The 22,852-nt window shown below is 33.7% G+C and overlaps 1 protein-coding gene across 1 annotated transcript; it reads right to left on the reverse strand.

The window, feature by feature from the left end:
• Window positions 1-531: 531 nt before the first annotated feature.
• On the reverse strand, window positions 532-22,827 carry LOC122277360. The gene is made up of 4 exons (XM_043087324.1): window positions 22,478-22,827; window positions 21,155-21,592; window positions 927-1,290; window positions 532-808 (listed from the first exon to the last, which is right to left on the reverse strand). Exons 2-4 carry the CDS (start codon window positions 21,571-21,573, stop codon window positions 683-685), a joined length of 909 nt encoding a protein of 302 aa, XP_042943258.1. The 5' UTR covers window positions 21,574-21,592; window positions 22,478-22,827; the 3' UTR covers window positions 532-682.
• Between the last annotated feature and the right edge of the window lie 25 nt (window positions 22,828-22,852).

A 22,852-nucleotide genomic window follows, 5' to 3' on the forward strand; every position in this document is an offset into this window, starting at 1 on the left:
CAGATTAATCGTGTTAAATAAGCTTTAATCCACCATGATCGTTCCCATAATCCAATCGTTTACCTCCAGGCAGCCTCTTTGTAAATTCATTTCTATCAAGATAATTAACAAACCGGGCATTTCTAATTCTAATATAATATTTTAAAATATTTCAAATTTTATTCAATTATTTTTCTTTTTGCATTAGGATTACGAGTATTATCCCTTAAAAAAAAAAGGAAAGAGAGAAAGGGAAAATAAATAATACTACAAGATCATGATCATTACGATTATTAAAAAAAAGAAGAAGAGGAAAATAACTAAAGGATGTATAGAATTAATATAAATGCCATGTTTAAATATGAATTGAGAGAGATGCATGTATACATTTTGAACGAAATGGCCATAGAAAAATACTGGATCATAGAACAACATTGGCAATAATTATCACCCTACATTTTGAACACAACCCATAATTCAAACCTGCGTCGACCTTGAACACAACCCATGAATCCGAATTATACATTAAGAGAATTGTCGAGAAAGAAAAAGTACCCTTGAAGACTAATGATATCGACATTAACATTTAGGAGCATTATCATGTTTTATAACGTACGTTATGATATAATATGGTTGAGTGAAATCATTCGTGTCTTTTTCCTCATGTGAAAATTGTTATTTATCAATATTAATGTAGATTAAACTAATTAGATGAATACTTGAGCTCTAGAGTGTAAAAGGGTTGGGTTCCTTGGACACCTCCATCTTGATGAATAATATTAGTGTTGTCCCCAGAAACGCACTTGAATTCTCCCTGTTGACTCCATTCCTGTAATCAAGAATTGAGTGAAATTCTCAGTTGGAGACGAGAAGATTTAAGATAAAGATGAGTATCATTGCTATATATATATATATTATAAATAATACTGAAGGAATATTTAAGTTACCTCAAGCTGTTTTCCAATAATAACAACAATCCTGTCTGGGCCTTCTTTGAAAGACAGAAGACCTCGCTTGGATTGAATATAAAATTGACATTGCTCCATGGGAAGGTGGAAGCTCAGAGCATGATCATGATCATCACCAAACGATTTGTCGTTTCTCTGATTATTTGGCAACGGTACTGGAATTGGATCTTGCTCCTCGAGGAGATCATTGTTGTGATGGTGTCTGTACAAGGTAACAGCGACGACTTCTTTCTGATCTTGCATAACCTTCCAAAATTTCTTATCATCCGCATTTTCTGTGAGAACTTGAATCAACTGTTTGGCTACTGCATCAAGTTTACTTGCAACATTCTCCATAATTTGGCTGCAAATTATAAAAAAGGAAAATGAGGAATTTGGAGTGGAACCTTCATATATTGACAGATTTGGACTGGAACCTTCATATATAGAAGGTGTTGCTATATATGATACCTCTAATCCAAAAGTCCAAACCAAAAACTCTGTATCAAGCAAAGAAACATCAACTGCCGTTTACTCACGGCACATAAACAAATTAAATGAATGATTATATTATAGAATAAATTCATGCATTATTTACAAGGGTTTTCACTGATTTCAAATGGATCCTGTTTTTCACAAAACCGTTCACATGATTAGTAGTATTATATATTGATCGGGAAAAGAAAAAGTATAAAGCAAATTAATTTCAAAATGCCCTTCAATTTAAGCTAAGGTTATGATAAAAATACTCGTGTAATGTCATAACCAATCATGTAATGACATGTATTAGAAATGCACAGCTAACAACATACAATCATATACCATGTCAAAGAAGAAATAAAAAGTAAAATATTATAAAAATCACACATATTAAGTTAGAAAAAGAAAATAATTTTTCTATTGGTAAGTGTTTTATTTATAATTTTTGTTCTTGTTTTTCTCAATTACTTCTAGTACTCTATTTTTATTTGTGATGGCCCCAACTCCTAAGTGCAGAAATGCAGAAATCGAGACTCTGGGATGATAATAACACGGGTCACACATCCCAACGATAAGTGTCAAGTGTGTATACATGCAACATGTGTAAGATAAAAGACGTAGCAGATAAGTTAAAGTCAGTTTACTAAGTACCAAAATTGTTAAATACAGATTCACTTAAATATAAGTATTTCAAAAGTTATTATAGCTATCCGATTAAAACATATATAAATCAAAATATAATAACCAAAAGCGGGAGATAAATCCCATTACACGAGAAAGTGATCCTCGATCACTCATCCGACCCGCATTCTTAGACTCTGCATCCTCATTTGCAATAAAATCTATAGTACCATGAAATGGTACTGCATGTAAGTAATAGACCAAACAGTCCAAGAAATAAAAATAGATTCATGCAACAACAAATATGCGTACGCATGATGAAATATGCATGAAACCCCAAAACCTCAATTTTTCAGAAAATGATTATTTTCTAACGCATGCTAAAAATCTCATTTGGCCCAAAACCATTTCTATTAAAATAAACCATCGCCATCTTCCCAAAAAATGGCCCAAGTAAAAAAAAAAATCCACAATTTTCTAAGAAAATGGTCCACATAAATCCATTTATCCAAACCCCAACATTTTTCCAGAAAATGACCCAAATATCCAATTAATATTATAGGCAGGAATCGCAGGCAGGACTTTACCACCATCCTTACTGCGTGCACTGTAACAACCCGCTAGAAATTCAATTGTGGAATTTCTTTTGACCTTAAGAACCTCGTGAAAATTCCGTAAGTTTACACGAATCGACTAATCGCATAGGTTTTAGCCTGTCAACATAGTTAGTGTTATCACTCACTATGGTGCCAGAAATGCGATTTTAATTATTTAAGGTAGTTAGAAGTGTCAGAATACATTATAGTCTACACCACTAGGCTTAATTGAATATTTAGGATTTTTCAGTACTAAGTTTATTACGTTTATTTTTGGAGTGAATAGTAATCTCGGTAAACGTACTAAACGCAGTGTTTTCAAAATCACAGAGTGAAATGTCCAAATTAGGTTAGCGAAATTTTATTTGGATACTTGGCAAGATCTTAACCACACATAACAAATAGTATTAGATACTTAGCACAAAGAGAAACCATTAGATGGAATTGTGAAGGAAATCAAGGTGTGAGATCATGACACCTAAGCAAAATACACATTTGGAAAATATCTTAAGAACATAGATTTAAAATACACATGGAAAGATTTTAACCACCTTACTCTTCCAAGTCTACTCCACATTTAGAAAATATTTTAAGCTAATTTCGTGGATATTATTGGGTAAAAATATTTTGAGTTGATTTTTGTAGATATTATTAGGTAAGAGAGTCCTACACTCCACTCTCACTCCAGTAAGAGAGTCCTACACTTAACTCTCACTTCGGGTAAGAGAGTCCTACACTTAACTCTCACTCCAGCCTCATCTCTTCCATATCTTATCCACAAGTATCTCCAGCCACCCCTCCCCACGAAATTATCTTCATTTATGCTTTCCATTGAAAGAATACCAAACACTCTCTCTCGGATAGCTTTTAGGAGTTCTTTTGCACACCCATTTCGAAGCTTTTGTAAGTGTTTTATCATAAAGTCTCTTTCATATAAGTTGTTTCTATTTGAGTCTAGTTTCCGTAGATGTATTTTTTGTATCATTCCATGGTCATTTGGTCAGTCAAAAGTATTTTTAACCATGGAAAGGTCATTCTGGGCGTGAATCTGGAGAGTAAGGTATAGTTTGGAGTTTTTGACCAAGCTAATGGATAGATATTGGTCCAAAATTTTTATGGAGTATTGTTAACATGTATATATGACTATTGGTTGAGGATTTTTGCATGATTAAAGGTTTTGATGAAAGATTTTCTTAGATTTAGAAACTTAGAAACTGGAAGAGGAAAAACAGTTTCTGTTTTGAGAAAGTTTAACTCTTTGGTGGTCTAAACCTATTCTAATGACTTTAATAATTTTATTGGAGGATACTAAGTATCTTATATACATGTTATATTATTATTTTGAAGATATTTGATGTTAGTTTCAAAGATATGAAATTTTATGCAAAGAGATATTCAAATAAGCCAAAGTGTGGATATTCTTGGCTAAATTTATGTTTTGGTTAATTTCTAACCATGTGATCTTGAATTAGAAGCTTATATATGTTTTAGGACATCTTTTTAAACCATGTGATGGTTTGGTTTGAAGATCATATAATTATAAGTCATAGATCAAGAGATTTATCAAAACTAGTTGAGGAAAAAGTTTATGTTTTTGGACTAAGTGTAAAACCAAAAACTCCAAATGTTATTTTGTGATTTTGGTGACTTTAGTTCGATGATTTAAAGCATGGTTGATGTTAGGATGATATTATTAATATGTTAGAAGTAAGATTTGATTTTTGAAATTCTTGGAGATGTTTTGATTTAAGGTCAAAACTTGTGATTCAAGTGCTTGGATCTTTTTACAAAAAAGTTTGGTGTTAATTATTAACTTTTTCTAAATGGATGTTTTAAGTATGGTTTTGAACTTAGAATTGGAAGATGTTTGTTGCAAAATTTTGGTTTAAGCATGAGTTTTGAAGTTGGAAGGAATTGCAACAAAAATCAAGGGAAATGGCCTATGGATGTTTCGGCCATAGTGTGTTTTCCATAGTTGTGTTTTGTTTTAAATTTTTCTGAGTTGATATTTAAGTTTAGAACAAAATTTACATGAGGAATGAAAATTTTGGAAACTTTTGGAATTAGTATACAAAATCCTTAAGTTATGGGTAAAACGGTCATTTTCCCACATGTAGAGAGTAAAATGAAAATTTTACTCTTTAAGTTAGTATTTTCCATATTTCAAATTATTAGTGATTTAGTTCTAACTTTTAGAATCACTAATTACAGTTCCTCGTGATCGCACTTGAAGTTTTATAAGAAACGCGGAGATCGAGGTAAGTTAGCTTTTAACTTACTAGCAGTCTATTGTGTATGTGTGCTAAGTAAAGGAACTACAGTGTATGTATGTGTGTTATTATATATGTCATGCTATGCCAAGTTATCACTTAATTATCTATTATACAGAATTTATTCTGTCATCAATTTTTATCTGTTACATAATATATTCTGTTATGTATTACTGTACATGATAAGTACGTCATGCTAAGTATGCCATCTATTACATGCAAGTCAAGTCATGTAATATTCACTGTTGCAAGTATGTCACGTTAAATATGTTATCTATTATATGTTATGCCATGTTACGAAATGTTTCTATCTCAAGTTGGTCATGTATTCTAAGTTATGTTTAAGTCACGTTATGTTACGTCAGGACTTCAGTCCTTTCGTATTCCAGTCACATTTCATCTTGAGTACATTATGATATGTAGAATACATGGGGCCACAACAACTGTGGAGTATGTATTTAACTACAATTGTGATGCGTAAAATACATGGGGCCACAACAACTGTGGAGTATGTATTTTTTTATGTTAAGTCAAGTTTGTGTAGAATACATGGGGCCACAACAACTGTGGAGTATGTATTTTTAATGTTAAGTCAAGTTTGTATAGAATACATGGGGCCAGAACAACTGTGGAGTATGTATTTAACTACAATTGTGATGCGTAAAATACATGGGGCCACAACAACTGTGGAGTATGTATTTTTCATGTTAAGTCAAGTTTGTGTAGAATACATGGGGCCACAACAACTGTAGAGTATGTATTTTTAATGTTAAGTCAAGTTTGTGTAGAATACATGGGGCCACAACAACTGTGGAGTATGTATTTACACGTAGAATACATGGGGCCACAACAACTGTGGAGTATGTATTTTTCATGTTAATTCAAGTTTCAGAGCAAGTTCATGCTAAGTCAAGTTTCAGATCAAGTTCATGTCAAGTCAAATTCAGTTCATGATTCAATTTAAGCTATGTCAATTATGCTATGTTGTACGCTAAGTTATGCTTTAATTACTTATGAATTTGATTATGCATTTATGCTTTTACTATCATACATGCATCATTAGTCTGTATGGAAGTTTTTTGTTAACTTGCTGAGATTTGTAATCAAATCTCACTTTGGTAGTCCTAACTACCATTCCCCCCGAATGGTAGATCTTGTTACAGGACCTGAAGGAGGATCAGGAGCTGACCAACTAGACACAGTCGATTGAACGACGGTGCGTCGTTAATGTTAATATAGTAGTTAAATTACTACTTGTACGATAGAGTTGCATCTCCAGTACTATTGGATCATAACTATTTTGGAATAGTGCTGTGATCTTAGTTATTCAATGGATCTTTATGTATGAAGTATGTTTTAAGTGTTGGGATATTTTCAGTTTGGTGCATAGTATTGCTAAAGAAAAAAAATTATCCGCTGCGAATATTGCATAATGTTATATGCATGTTAGGATTATTGCATCTTATATGTCATGAACGGGGGCAGGTAACCTTGTGCTGCATGTCTTGACGCTTCAAATGTCCGTCCGATCCCAAACGGAATTTGGGGGCGTCACAGGGTGGTATCAGAGCAATACGTCTCTGGGCAGTAAATCCACATGTCCTTAGCAAATGCACCAAATATTAGGCTTGAAATTTTAGTCGTCAGTAGGCTTGAATTTCTTAAGGTATGAATGGTAGTATGTGGTTTTAATATATATACTCGTGTGTTTCAAGAAGGGACACATAACTCGTGATAGAATACCTCGGAATCCTAAGGGAGATAACAATCAAGAGGATCAGAATTTCCCGATGGATGAAGAATTAGTTGAGGTAAACATAGTTAACGTTGATCTGATTGCAATTGATGGTAGTATTGCATTATTGTTATTTTGGAGTAGGTCAAGTCATTGGAGTTGGTAAATTGTACATTGTTTGATTCAAACGAGTCATTGTTTCTATTAATTGTGGTGTTTGAGAATTCAGCTTGGAAGCTAAATTGTTACCCTAGTGGTAAGAGTAACAATTTTCATTAGAAGTATTATTGTTCATACCAATGTAGATATAGAATACCTTTTAGTAATATGAGAAAGGATATGTAGGATTGATAAATGGTATTCCACATATTTGGAGAATTTTTTTAATTCTGAGAATACGATAGAAATTGTGTTTGGAAGAGTAATTTGATTAGGAGAAACTTTAGCCTTAGTAGAATTTATTTATGATAATAGTATTACCACGCCGCCAGTAAATGATTTCTGGCAAAGCACTATCTTTATGGATACATAGATCGATCTTCTTTTGAAGACTATTATATGGAGAGTAAAATCTTGGTCTTGAGGATTTATGTGAACATTAGGAACAAATCATTTAGAGTTAGAATAATTGATAACTTATGATGGATAGAAGAGTTATGACAATCATAAGAGAGAAAGTTTCAAGTTTAAGTTATTAACTGGTCAGTTATCAAAGTACCACCTAGGAAGATGACTGATTGTTGCGATTATAAAGAAGTAAGTTAGTCCTAGACCAGTAGAACTCCTTGAGGTTTTTATTAACTTGAAGATTACTGAGAGTTTGGATATGCATGATTAAATTCATATTTATATGAGTCATTGGATCATGTCATATATATGAAAATCCCTGAAAGAAATAAAATGGAGTATATAAAATATATACCAGAAGATAGAAACACAAATATGAATATTTGTGAAGTATTATTTTATTATCATAAAGCAAAATTACAGAAATTTGAGGCTCTTTGCCTCAATCTTTAAACGTTCTTGCTCTTCAAAAATCTGTATGTCTCTCCTATCTAAAGGAGTAGCCACTCGAAAAGAAGAGTTAAGCAAAGATTTTAAATCTCTGTTCTCTCGCTTTACTGCTTCTATCTTCATGTTGGATTCCATAAGAAGCCTCTGAAGGATAAAAATACTCTCGTGGAGTTTGTCAACCCCACCAGTCCTGGATTGCAGTCGCTGAGAATATGCGACAATGGCTGATGAGTATCGAGTACCGAGACTCACAAGCTCGTAGATAAGTTCATTTTCTGACTTATTAGTCAGATCATTATTTGATTGCATAATAGCACCTACGGAAGAAGCAGAAACAACTAGTGAACGAGGTGCAGAATACCTCATGTTTTGGCAATGAGAAGATTGCTGAGCCATTGTAAAGTGAGTAAGCAGAAAGAGATTGCAGAGTAAGAATGCATACTAATTTCAGAAAAGTGAAGAAGATGAGATGAGAAAGAAGATGAACTGAATAATTCTTTTATAGAGAAAATTATGACGAATCATCTCTCGTGAATCATTTCTCTACAAGAGACAAGAGCCATGTAGTATCATAGCTGCGGTGCCTGACAATTACAGAAGAACAAAGTAGTGTCGTAGCTATGCGGCGCCTGACAACTACAGAAGACCTATAAAAATCATGCGGATCAGAGTTGTCTGGTCTAAAACAGAGTGCCACCGATTTTGTTAAAAAGAGAGAGAGAGAGAGAGAGAGAGAGAGAGGTTAACGATTTAATTTTGATGAATTCTCTACTAACTAAGGTATTTACAAGAACATTTAAAGTATATCACCTATGCTTTTCTAAAGAAGAGTTTCGGAAGATTATTTACTTAAAGTTTTAGGTTTGGAGAGTATGTCGTTACAACTTGGCCAACCTTGTGCAAAGAAGTATAATCTAATTGTTGATTAAAGTAAGAGAGTTAAGGAATGACATAATCTCAAAGGCAAATATATACGGGATAGACAGTAGGTTGGTAAGCAACACCTCCTCATTAAATTGTTATTTCTTACTTACTTCGATTTCGAGGACGAAATCTTTTTTTTAGGAGGGGAGATTGTAACAACCCGCTAGAAATTCAATTGTGGAATTTCTTTTGACCTTAAGAACCTCGTGAAAATTCCGTAAGTTTACACGAATCGACTAATCGCATAGGTTTTAGCCTGTCAACATAGTTAGTGTTATCACTCACTATGGTGCCAGAAATGCGATTTTAATTATTTAAGGTAGTTAGAAGTGTCAGAATACATTATAGTCTACACCACTAGGCTTAATTGAATATTTAGGATTTTTCAATACTAAGTTTATTACGTTTATTTTTGGAGTGAATAGTAATCTCGGTAAACGTACTAAACGCAGTGTTTTCAAAATCACATAGTGAATTGTCCAAATTAGGTTAGCGAAATTTTATTTGGATACTTGGCAAGATCTTAACCACACATAACAAATAGTATTAGATACTTAGCACAAAGAGAAACCATTAGATGGAATTGTGAAGGAAATCAAGGTGTGAGATCATGACACCTAAGCAAAATACACATTTGGAAAATATCTTAAGAACATAGATTTAAAATACACATGGAAAGATTTTAACCACCTTACTCTTCCAAGTCTACTCCACATTTAGAAAATATTTTAAGCTAATTTCGTGGATATTATTGGGTAAAAATATTTTGAGTTGATTTTTGTAGATATTATTAGGTAAGAGAGTCCTACACTCCACTCTCACTCCAGTAAGAGAGTCCTACACTTAACTCTCACTTCGGGTAAGAGAGTCCTACACTTAACTCTCACTCCAGCCTCATCTCTTCCATATCTTATCCACAAGTATCTCCAGCCACCCCTCCCCACGAAATTATCTTCATTTATGCTTTCCATTGAAAGAATACCAAACACTCTCTCTCGGACAGCTTTTAGGAGTTCTTTTGCACACCCATTTCGAAGCTTTTGTAAGTGTTTTATCATAAAGTCTCCTTCATATAAGTTGTTTCTATTTGAGTCTAGTTTCCGTAGATGTATTTTTTGTATCATTCCATGGTCATTTGGTCAGTCAAAAGTATTTTTAACCATGGAAAGGTCATTCTGGGCGTGAATCTGGAGAGTAAGGTATAGTTTGGAGTTTTTGACCAAGCTAATGGATAGATATTGGTCCAAAATTTTTATGGAGTATTGTTAACATGTATATATGACTATTGGTTGAGGCTTTTTGCATGATTAAAGGTTTTGATGAAAGATTTTCTTAGATTTAGAAACTTAGAAACTGGAAGAGGAAAAACAGTTTCTGTTTTGAGAAAGTTTAACTCTTTGGTGGTCTAAACCTATTCTAATGACTTTAATAATTTTATTGGAGGATACTAAGTATCTTATATACATGTTATATTATTATTTTGAAGATATTTGATGTTAGTTTCAAAGATATGAAATTTTATGCAAAGAGATATTCAAATAAGCCAAAGTGTGGATATTCTTGGCTAAATTTATGTTTTGGTTAATTTCTAACCATGTGATCTTGAATTAGAAGCTTATATATGTTTTAGGACATCTTTTTAAACCATGTGATGGTTTGGTTTGAAGATCATATAATTATAAGTCATAGATCAAGAGATTTATCAAAACTAGTTGAGGAAAAAGTTTATGTTTTTGGACTAAGTGTAAAACCAAAAACTCCAAATGTTATTTTGTGATTTTGGTGACTTTAGTTCGATGATTTAAAGCATGGTTGATGTTAGGATGATATTATTAATATGTTAGAAGTAAGATTTGATTTTTGAAATTCTTGGAGATGTTTTGATTTAAGGTCAAAACTTGTGATTCAAGTGCTTGGATCTTTTTACAAAAAAGTTTGGTGTTAATTATTAACTTTTTCTAAATGGATGTTTTAAGTATGGTTTTGAACTTAGAATTGGAAGATGTTTGTTGCAAAATTTTGGTTTAAGCATGAGTTTTGAAGTTGGAAGGAATTGCAACAAAAATCAAGGGAAATGGCCTATGGATGTTTCGGCCATAGTGTGTTTTCCATAGTTGTGTTTTGTTTTAAATTTTTCTGAGTTGATATTTAAGTTTAGAACAAAATTTACATGAGGAATGAAAATTTTGGAAACTTTTGGAATTAGTATACAAAATCCTTAAGTTATGGGTAAAACGGTCATTTTCCCACATGTAGAGAGTAAAATGAAAATTTTACTCTTTAAGTTAGTATTTTCCATATTTCAAATTATTAGTGATTTAGTTCTAACTTTTAGAATCACTAATTACAGTTCCTCGTGATCGCACTTGAAGTTTTATAAGAAACGCGGAGATCGAGGTAAGTTAGCTTTTAACTTACTAGCAGTCTATTGTGTATGTGTGCTAAGTAAAGGAGCTACAGTGTATGTATGTGTGTTATTATATATGTCATGCCATGCCAAGTTATCACTTAATTATCTATTATACAGAATTTATTCTGTCATCAATTTTTATCTGTTACATAATATATTCTGTTATGTATTACTGTACATGATAAGTACGTCATGCTAAGTATGCCATCTATTACATGCAAGTCAAGTCATGTAATATTCACTGTTGCAAGTATGTCACGTTAAATATGTTATCTATTATATGTTATGCCATGTTACGAAATGTTTCTATCTCAAGTTGGTCATGTATTCTAAGTTATGTTTAAGTCACGTTATGTTACGTCAGGACTTCAGCCCTTTCGTATTCCAGTCACATTTCATCTTGAGTACATTATGATATGTAGAATACATGGGGCCACAACAACTGTGGAGTATGTATTTAACTACAATTGTGATGCGTAAAATACATGGGGCCACAACAACTGTGGAGTATGTATTTTTTTATGTTAAGTCAAGTTTGTGTAGAATACATGGGGCCACAACAACTGTGGAGTATGTATTTTTAATGTTAAGTCAAGTTTGTATAGAATACATGGGGCCAGAACAACTGTGGAGTATGTATTTAACTACAATTGTGATGCGTAAAATACATGGGGCCACAACAACTGTGGAGTATGTATTTTTCATGTTAAGTCAAGTTTGTGTAGAATACATGGGGCCACAACAACTGTAGAGTATGTATTTTTAATGTTAAGTCAAGTTTGTGTAGAATACATGGGGCCACAACAACTGTGGAGTATGTATTTACACGTAGAATACATGGGGCCACAACAACTGTGGAGTATGTATTTTTCATGTTAATTCAAGTTTCAGAGCAAGTTCATGCTAAGTCAAGTTTCAGATCAAGTTCATGTCAAGTCAAATTCAGTTCATGATTCAATTTAAGCTATGTCAATTATGCTATGTTGTACGCTAAGTTATGCTTTAATTACTTATGAATTTGATTATGCATTTATGCTTTTACTGTCATACATGCATCATTAGTCTGTATGGAAGTTTTTTGTTAACTTGCTGAGATTTGTAATCAAATCTCACTTTGGTAGTCCCAACTACCATTCCCCCCGAATGGTAGATCTTGTTACAGGACCTGAAGGAGGATCAGGAGCTGACCAACTAGACACAGTCGATTGAACGACGGTGCGTCGTTAATGTTAATATAGTAGTTAAATTACTACTTGTACGATAGAGTTGCATCTCCAGTACTATTGGATCATAACTATTTTGGAATAGTGCTGTGATCTTAGTTATTCAATGGATCTTTATGTATGAAGTATGTTTTAAGTGTTGGGATATTTTCAGTTTGGTGCATAGTATTGCTAAAGAAAAAAAATTATCCGCTGCGAATATTGCATAATGTTAGATGCATGTTAGGATTATTGCATCTTATATGTCATGAACGGGGGCAGGTAACCTTGTGTTGCATGTCTCGACGCTTCAAATGTCCGTCCGATCCCAAACGGAATTTGGGGGCGTCACAGGGTGGTATCAGAGCAATACGTCTCTGGGCAGTAAATCCACATGTCCTTAGCAAATGCACCAAATATTAGGCTTGAAATTTTAGTCGTCAGTAGGCTTGAATTTCTTAAGGTATGAATGGTAGTATGTGGTTTTAATATATATACTCGTGTGTTTCAAGAAGGGACACATAACTCGTGATAGAATACCTCGGAATCCTAAGGGAGATAACAATCAAGAGGATCAGAATTTCCCGATGGATGAAGAATTAGTTGAGGTAAACATAGTTAACGTTGATCTGATTGCAATTGATGGTAGTATTGCATTATTGTTATTTTGGAGTAGGTCAAGTCATTGGAGTTGGTAAATTGTACATTGTTTGATTCAAACGAGTCATTGTTTCTATTAATTGTGGTGTTTGAGAATTCAGCTTGGAAGCTAAATTGTTACCCTAGTGGTAAGAGTAACAATTTTCATTAGAAGTATTATTGTTCATACCAATGTAGATATAGAATACCTTTTAGTAATATGAGAAAGGATATGTAGGATTGATAAATGGTATTCCACATATTTGGAGAATTTTTTTGATTCTGAGAATACGATAGAAATTGTGTTTGGAAGAGTAATTTGATTAGGAGAAACTTTAGCCTTAGTAGAATTTATTTATGATAATAGTATTACCACGCCGCCAGTAAATGATTTCTGGCAAAGCACTATCTTTATGGATACATAGATCGATCTTCTTTTGAAGACTATTATATGGAGAGTAAAATCTTGGTCTTGAGGATTTATGTGAACATTAGGAACAAATCATTTAGAGTTAGAATAATTGATAACTTATGATGGATAGAAGAGTTATGACAATCATAAGAGAGAAAGTTTCAAGTTTAAGTTATTAACTGGTCAGTTATCAAAGTACCACCTAGGAAGATGACTGATTGTTGCGATTATAAAGAAGTAAGTTAGTCCTAGACCAGTAGAACTCCTTGAGGTTTTTATTAACTTGAAGATTACTGAGAGTTTGGATATGCATGATTAAATTCATATTTATATGAGTCATTGGATCATGTCATATATATGAAAATCCCTGAAAGAAATAAAATGGAGTATATAAAATATATACCAGAAGATAGAAACACAAATATGAATATTTGTGAAGTATTATTTTATTATCATAAAGCAAAATTACAGAAATTTGAGGCTCTTTGCCTCAATCTTTAAACGTTCTTGCTCTTCAAAAATCTGTATGTCTCTCCTATCTAAAGGAGTAGCCACTCGAAAAGAAGAGTTAAGCAAAGATTTTAAATCTCTGTTCTCTCGCTTTACTGCTTCTATCTTCATGTTGGATTCCATAAGAAGCCTCTGAAGGATAAAAATACTCTCGTGGAGTTTGTCAACCCCACCAGTCCTGGATTGCAGTCGCTGAGAATATGCGACAATGGCTGATGAGTATCGAGTACCGAGACTCACAAGCTCGTAGATAAGTTCATTTTCTGACTTATTAGTCAGATCATTATTTGATTGCATAATAGCACCTACGGAAGAAGCAGAAACAACTAGTGAACGAGGTGCAGAATACCTCATGTTTTGGCAATGAGAAGATTGCTGAGCCATTGTAAAGTGAGTAAGCAGAAAGAGATTGCAGAGTAAGAATGCATACTAATTTCAGAAAAGTGAAGAAGATGAGATGAGAAAGAAGATGAACTGAATAATTCTTTTATAGAGAAAATTATGACGAATCATCTCTCGTGAATCATTTCTCTACAAGAGACAAGAGCCATGTAGTATCATAGCTGCGGTGCCTGACAATTACAGAAGAACAAAGTAGTGTCGTAGCTATGCGGCGCCTGACAACTACAGAAGACCTATAAAAATCATGCGGATCAGAGTTGTCTGGTCTAAAACAGAGTGCCACCGATTTTGTTAAAAAGAGAGAGAGAGAGAGATAGAGAGAGAGAGAGAGGTTAACGATTTAATTTTGATGAATTCTCTACTAACTAAGGTATTTACAAGAACATTTAAAGTATATCACCTATGCTTTTCTAAAGAAGAGTTTCGGAAGATTATTTACTTAAAGTTTTAGGTTTGGAGAGTATGTCGTTACAACTTGGCCAACCTTGTGCAAAGAAGTATAATCTAATTGTTGATTAAAGTAAGAGAGTTAAGGAATGACATAATCTCAAAGGCAAATATATACGGGATAGACAGTAGGTTGGTAAGCAACACCTCCTCATTAAATTGTTATTTCTTACTTACTTCGATTTCGAGGACGAAATCTTTTTTTTAGGAGGGGAGATTGTAACAACCCGCTAGAAATTCAATTGTGGAATTTCTTTTGACCTTAAGAACCTCGTGAAAATTCCGTAAGTTTACACGAATCGACTAATCGCATAGGTTTTAGCCTGTCAACATAGTTAGTGTTATCACTCACTATGGTGCCAGAAATGCGATTTTAATTATTTAAGGTAGTTAGAAGTGTCAGAATACATTATAGTCTACACCACTAGGCTTAATTGAATATTTAGGATTTTTCAATACTAAGTTTATTACGTTTATTTTTGGAGTGAATAGTAATCTCGGTAAACGTACTAAACGCAGTGTTTTCAAAATCACATAGTGAATTGTCCAAATTAGGTTAGCGAAATTTTATTTGGATACTTGGCAAGATCTTAACCACACATAACAAATAGTATTAGATACTTAGCACAAAGAGAAACCATTAGATGGAATTGTGAAGGAAATCAAGGTGTGAGATCATGACACCTAAGCAAAATACACATTTGGAAAATATCTTAAGAACATAGATTTAAAATACACATGGAAAGATTTTAACCACCTTACTCTTCCAAGTCTACTCCACATTTAGAAAATATTTTAAGCTAATTTCGTGGATATTATTGGGTAAAAATATTTTGAGTTGATTTTTGTAGATATTATTAGGTAAGAGAGTCCTACACTCCACTCTCACTCCAGTAAGAGAGTCCTACACTTAACTCTCACTTCGGGTAAGAGAGTCCTACACTTAACTCTCACTCCAGCCTCATCTCTTCCATATCTTATCCACAAGTATCTCCAGCCACCCCTCCCCACGAAATTATCTTCATTTATGCTTTCCATTGAAAGAATACCAAACACTCTCTCTCGGACAGCTTTTAGGAGTTCTTTTGCACACCCATTTCGAAGCTTTTGTAAGTGTTTTATCATAAAGTCTCCTTCATATAAGTTGTTTCTATTTGAGTCTAGTTTCCGTAGATGTATTTTTTGTATCATTCCATGGTCATTTGGTCAGTCAAAAGTATTTTTAACCATGGAAAGGTCATTCTGGGCGTGAATCTGGAGAGTAAGGTATAGTTTGGAGTTTTTGACCAAGCTAATGGATAGATATTGGTCCAAAATTTTTATGGAGTATTGTTAACATGTATATATGACTATTGGTTGAGGCTTTTTGCATGATTAAAGGTTTTGATGAAAGATTTTCTTAGATTTAGAAACTTAGAAACTGGAAGAGGAAAAACAGTTTCTGTTTTGAGAAAGTTTAACTCTTTGGTGGTCTAAACCTATTCTAATGACTTTAATAATTTTATTGGAGGATACTAAGTATCTTATATACATGTTATATTATTATTTTGAAGATATTTGATGTTAGTTTCAAAGATATGAAATTTTATGCAAAGAGATATTCAAATAAGCCAAAGTGTGGATATTCTTGGCTAAATTTATGTTTTGGTTAATTTCTAACCATGTGATCTTGAATTAGAAGCTTATATATGTTTTAGGACATCTTTTTAAACCATGTGATGGTTTGGTTTGAAGATCATATAATTATAAGTCATAGATCAAGAGATTTATCAAAACTAGTTGAGGAAAAAGTTTATGTTTTTGGACTAAGTGTAAAACCAAAAACTCCAAATGTTATTTTGTGATTTTGGTGACTTTAGTTCGATGATTTAAAGCATGGTTGATGTTAGGATGATATTATTAATATGTTAGAAGTAAGATTTGATTTTTGAAATTCTTGGAGATGTTTTGATTTAAGGTCAAAACTTGTGATTCAAGTGCTTGGATCTTTTTACAAAAAAGTTTGGTGTTAATTATTAACTTTTTCTAAATGGATGTTTTAAGTATGGTTTTGAACTTAGAATTGGAAGATGTTTGTTGCAAAATTTTGGTTTAAGCATGAGTTTTGAAGTTGGAAGGAATTGCAACAAAAATCAAGGGAAATGGCCTATGGATGTTTCGGCCATAGTGTGTTTTCCATAGTTGTGTTTTGTTTTAAATTTTTCTGAGTTGATATTTAAGTTTAGAACAAAATTTACATGAGGAATGAAAATTTTGGAAACTTTTGGAATTAGTATACAAAATCCTTAAGTTATGGGTAAAACGGTCATTTTCCCACATGTAGAGAGTAAAATGAAAATTTTACTCTTTAAGTTAGTATTTTCCATATTTCAAATTATTAGTGATTTAGTTCTAACTTTTAGAATCACTAATTACAGTTCCTCGTGATCGCACTTGAAGTTTTATAAGAAACGCGGAGATCGAGGTAAGTTAGCTTTTAACTTACTAGCAGTCTATTGTGTATGTGTGCTAAGTAAAGGAACTACAGTGTATGTATGTGTGTTATTATATATGTCATGCCATGCCAAGTTATCACTTAATTATCTATTATACAGAATTTATTCTGTCATCAATTTTTATCTGTTACATAATATATTCTGTTATGTATTACTGTACATGATAAGTACGTCATGCTAAGTATGCCATCTATTACATGCAAGTCAAGTCATGTAATATTCACTGTTGCAAGTATGTCACGTTAAATATGTTATCTATTATATGTTATGCCATGTTACGAAATGTTTCTATCTCAAGTTGGTCATGTATTCTAAGTTATGTTTAAGTCACGTTATGTTACGTCAGGACTTCAGTCCTTTCGTATTCCAGTCACATTTCATCTTGAGTACATTATGATATGTAGAATACATGGGGCCACAACAACTGTGGAGTATGTATTTAACTACAATTGTGATGCGTAAAATACATGGGGCCACAACAACTGTGGAGTATGTATTTTTTTATGTTAAGTCAAGTTTGTGTAGAATACATGGGGCCACAACAACTGTGGAGTATGTATTTTTAATGTTAAGTCAAGTTTGTATAGAATACATGGGGCCAGAACAACTGTGGAGTATGTATTTAACTACAATTGTGATGCGTAAAATACATGGGGCCACAACAACTGTGGAGTATGTATTTTTCATGTTAAGTCAAGTTTGTGTAGAATACATGGGGCCACAACAACTGTAGAGTATGTATTTTTAATGTTAAGTCAAGTTTGTGTAGAATACATGGGGCCACAACAACTGTGGAGTATGTATTTACACGTAGAATACATGGGGCCACAACAACTGTGGAGTATGTATTTTTCATGTTAATTCAAGTTTCAGAGCAAGTTCATGCTAAGTCAAGTTTCAGATCAAGTTCATGTCAAGTCAAATTCAGTTCATGATTCAATTTAAGCTATGTCAATTATGCTATATTGTACGCTAAGTTATGCTTTAATTACTTATGAATTTGATTATGCATTTATGCTTTTACTGTCATACATGCATCATTAGTCTGTATGGAAGTTTTTTGTTAACTTGCTGAGATTTGTAATCAAATCTCACTTTGGTAGTCCCAACTACCATTCCCCCCGAATGGTAGATCTTGTTACAGGACCTGAAGGAGGATCAGGAGCTGACCAACTAGACACAGTCGATTGAACGACGGTGCGTCGTTAATGTTAATATAGTAGTTAAATTACTACTTGTACGATAGAGTTGCATCTCCAGTACTATTGGATCATAACTATTTTGGAATAGTGCTGTGATCTTAGTTATTCAATGGATCTTTATGTATGAAGTATGTTTTAAGTGTTGGGATATTTTCAGTTTGGTGCATAGTATTGCTAAAGAAAAAAAATTATCCGCTGCGAATATTGCATAATGTTAGATGCATGTTAGGATTATTGCATCTTATATGTCATGAACGGGGGCAGGTAACCTTGTGTTGCATGTCTCGACGCTTCAAATGTCCGTCCGATCCCAAACGGAATTTGGGGGCGTCACATGCACCGTAGGCGAGAATCACAGGCAGGACTATCACCATCCCTACTTACTATCATCCCTATAGCTCTCACTATAAGCGGGAATCGTAAGCAAGACTACCACCATCCCTGCATACTGTCATCTCTACCGCATGCACAGTAGGCGAGAATCACCAGCAAGATTCTACCATCATCCTTACTTACCACCATCCCTACGGTATCTCTCTCTCAAACTGTTCAATTAATTCATTTCAAATATATCTAAAATCATTTCTCACATGAAAATCCAGTTTTCAAATATACATATGAACATATATGCAATTATGCAAAAATTCAGTTTTCATTTACAAACATGAACATGCGTGCAGTTATGCAATGTATATGACACGATACAAATATATAACAGCCAACAAATCCCAGCATAAACCAATCACATAACAACTCCATCCTCCAATTCAATCGACTCCCGAATTCTTCGGATTCAGTCCGGCACAACTAACCAGATCACAAAAATTTGTTAATGCAAAATATATTTAAATCTCAAAAGGTTCTTTGAAAAATACTTACAGCGCTATAATATAATTTTCAGATGATCAAGGAGGTGCAAGACGTGGCGGCACAGCAACGTAACAGTGCAAAATTGATAAGGGTCGTGGGTCTCAAAAACTCAACTTTTGAATAGGAATAAACGAAGACTTGAGATGGTTAGGGAATGACTTAGAGGTGTTGGTGAAACTACTGGTGGTGATGGTTGGCCATGAGTGGCGGTGTGGGTGGCAGTTGAGGCCAAAAAACACAAATCAGAAAGTGAAATGGCTAGGTTTGACCGGTGGCAGATTGGGGCTGAGCAATGATGGTTTGGGTTGTTGGAGGATCGGTGATAAAGTGGTGAAGAGGTGGTGACCAATGGTGGCGCAACGACAGCGTGCGAGCTAAAGGAAATTGCATCTACCAAACTGTGCGTGGAGGCTAACAGAGGCACAGGATGGGCTGAAAATGGATGGAGATGTTCGCCGGCCGGAGAGGAAGAAGATGGGTTGGGTGGTGTCGCTCACTCCGGTGTGCAGCGGCGCACAGGGGTTGACAAAAAAAACGATGGGGAGAGGGAGAGGGCTGGCTCGAGCAGGAGGAAGGAGAAGGTAGAGGAAAAATAAGAGGAAAAAGAAAAGAGAAGAAGAAAAGGAAAAGAGGGAAAAATGAAAAAGTGAGGGAAAGAAATAAGATCCAATCTTCACAACTTGGGTTACAAAATTGATTCAAGAAAAATAATTTCAAAATAGTGAGTTGAATAAAATAATTTAAACGCAGTGACTAGCTAAAATAAAATAATAAAATAGTAAAATGCCATAATAAAATATTTTGAAATAAAGGGCCAATAAATAATAGATTATAATTAATAACAATAAAATATTTTGAATTAAATTTTACAGTTAGAAATGATAAAATAATACCACTAAAATAATATAAAATTTAAAATAAGAACGCCCATAATCTTAATAAATAAAGTAATTTATTTACTTAAAATATACGTAAATACGGGATATCACATTATTTTTCAATTTTTTCAAACTTAGTTGATTTGCTTAGTTTTAGTTATTTTATTATAGTTTTCTAACATTTGAATTATATTTATTTCATGTTTTGATGTTTATTAATTTATTTTGTGCAAGTATCATGCCAATTGATCAGCATTCTTTTTAATGTTTTATTTAAAAATGATAATTGGGCATTACTGCAACATGTCATTAAGTGATTGTTAATATATCAAATATAGAGTTATATATAGTTCTTTATATATGTGAATATATTATATATATATATATATATTAAAAATTTTATGGGTGGTCATTTGTGTTTGTGGATCGTGTTGGTATCGTTTCAAGTCATGGATATTTGATGATACGGATCAATCCGAACCAGACCTGTTAAACTAAACGTGTTAAACTTTCATACTCTAACCCAACCAATTTAAATAATCGATCGTCTTGTGTTGCCTGTTTAATAATTAATTAGAAATAGGTAAACACGGCATGACTCATTTCAGTCCGTTTCATATCAATGCGTTGAACTAATATGCATAACTCATTTAACATGATTAGCTTAATTTCACATAAAAGTTAAAATTTATATGAGTAGTCATAATATTTAAAAAAGAAATAATAAGACTAGCTATTAATAAAAAATATCAATATTTTTAAAATTTTAACATATAATAAAATCAATATTACAAACCCTACAATACCTATAGAAGCATAAGTATAGAATTACAATCTCAACTATAAAAATATAAGTATATTGAGAAATATCAATATTATAACCCAACAATAATAAAACTGTAATTTTAAAAAAATAAAATTAAACAGATTATTGTGGCTTAATTTTGAATTAAGCGGGTATTATTAAACCGTTTATTAATGGTATCTTAACATATCAACCTTTACCTAAACCTATTTATAATAATTTCAAAGCTACTAATTTCTTGTAATTGAATTCATAATTTGTCACGTATTGCTACACCTTATTATATAGCATTTCAGAAGTTAAAGTGGTGTACCTGAACTTGGGATAGGTAAATTCTCCCTCCCAGTGCTGAGTAGGAGTCAACGCAATCTCTTCCCGATTACCTCCTTTCCGCTCCACGAAACACGAATTACGGAAGACGCCCTCGGCCTCTTCCACCAACGACCGTAACTCCTCGCTCGATATCCCGTGGCCACTGATCCGACATGCACCAAACTCCCCGGCCGACCTCAAGAGCCTATCAACAGACCCGCGGCCTCTCGACACGAGCGATCGGATATGGATTTCAGCTGGAACCAGATGATGTGTTCTCACTGGAAATTCCAGCTTCGGAGGTTGCAGCGAGTTTTTGAGGTGTTTGATGAAGGTCTCGTTTGCTGCGGAGTATGATCCCTTGCCGGTGGGGATTGGAGACGGAGATGGCACTGCGGTTGTCGCGCGCATGGTTGCCATGGTGGCCTACGTTTATACTCTGTGAAAGGGAGAAGAATGTGGAGGAGCAGGAGGAGGTGAGGTGGGGCATATATATAATATAATTATAATGGCACTTGATTTCTTTGATACACCTTTTGACCTCTTTCAAGGAAAATGCAGGAACCCTTCGGAGGATGGTCAGAGACGGAACTAGAGGTACCTGGGAGGGCCAACCGCCCTTCTGTTTGATTTTTGTTTGTTTAAAATTTGACTAAAAAATTATTTTTATAAATTTAGCTAATCTCTTTTTAATAACACCAAATAACAAATTCAACAAATCTATCACTATCATATTAAAATATTAATTTTAATCTTTTTATTTATTGAATCTACTATACTTCTAGATGATATACTGTAGATTTGTTGAATCCACTACTTTCTTCTCTACTCTTACTCTAGGGGTGGACTCCAAATCGAGTTGAATTCTTTCTGGCTCCACATGTTCAGAATTGGAGTTGGAACCATAGCCATCGGTCGGAGTAAGCCAAAGCTTGTGAAGCAAATCATCTAGAAGAAAACTGAGAAAAGAAATTAAGGGGTCGATTTGGTTTTTGATTTCATCTTCTGTGCCTATTTCGATCCCAAGTTACAAACCAAAATATATGTGACTATGGTTCTAATTCAATCTTCACGGCTGTTTTCTAAATCATGGGGACCGGTGACTGAGTGGCTAAAATCACACCTATCTACTAAATCATTGTTTTCTTTTATTTATTCCTTCACAGGACAAACTCTTGGGGTCGTCTAGTTAAAATTTGCTTGCATGATCGGTCTGTTGATGAGTGTTTCCTTTTTCTTGACAAATGCATTGTAAGCGAAATGATAAAAAACAAAAAAATGCAAAACAAAAGAGAGAGCGAAAAGGGCAACTTGGGCTGCACACCAGTTTTGGATGAAGCCCCCTTCTTTTTCCTTCTTGTTCTACTGATTCATTGGATGCCGCGATTTCGTAAGTCCTCTTCGTCGTAGCCGGTGGCCCTCTTAGATCTGCCAAAATAAAAAATGGGTTTCTCCACTTATTAATGGCTAGGGTAAACTACATTGTAATACAAATTTAACTATTTTTTTTTTTTATATAAGAAAAAATTGATGTGACAATTGTGTGATATTTACTATGACACCTATTAAACTTCGTTTGTTTTCATAATCATTCTCGTCTCGTCTCGTCTATTTATTGGTGGCCAACCATTGGAAGCACCCGTTCTAGCTCGTGGATCATTCTCACTGGGTTGATGGGCAAAACTCGTATCATCTTTAA

Source organism: Carya illinoinensis, chromosome 9 (assembly GCF_018687715.1).
Source record: "Carya illinoinensis cultivar Pawnee chromosome 9, C.illinoinensisPawnee_v1, whole genome shotgun sequence".
Classification (NCBI taxonomy): domain Eukaryota; kingdom Viridiplantae; phylum Streptophyta; class Magnoliopsida; order Fagales; family Juglandaceae; genus Carya; species Carya illinoinensis.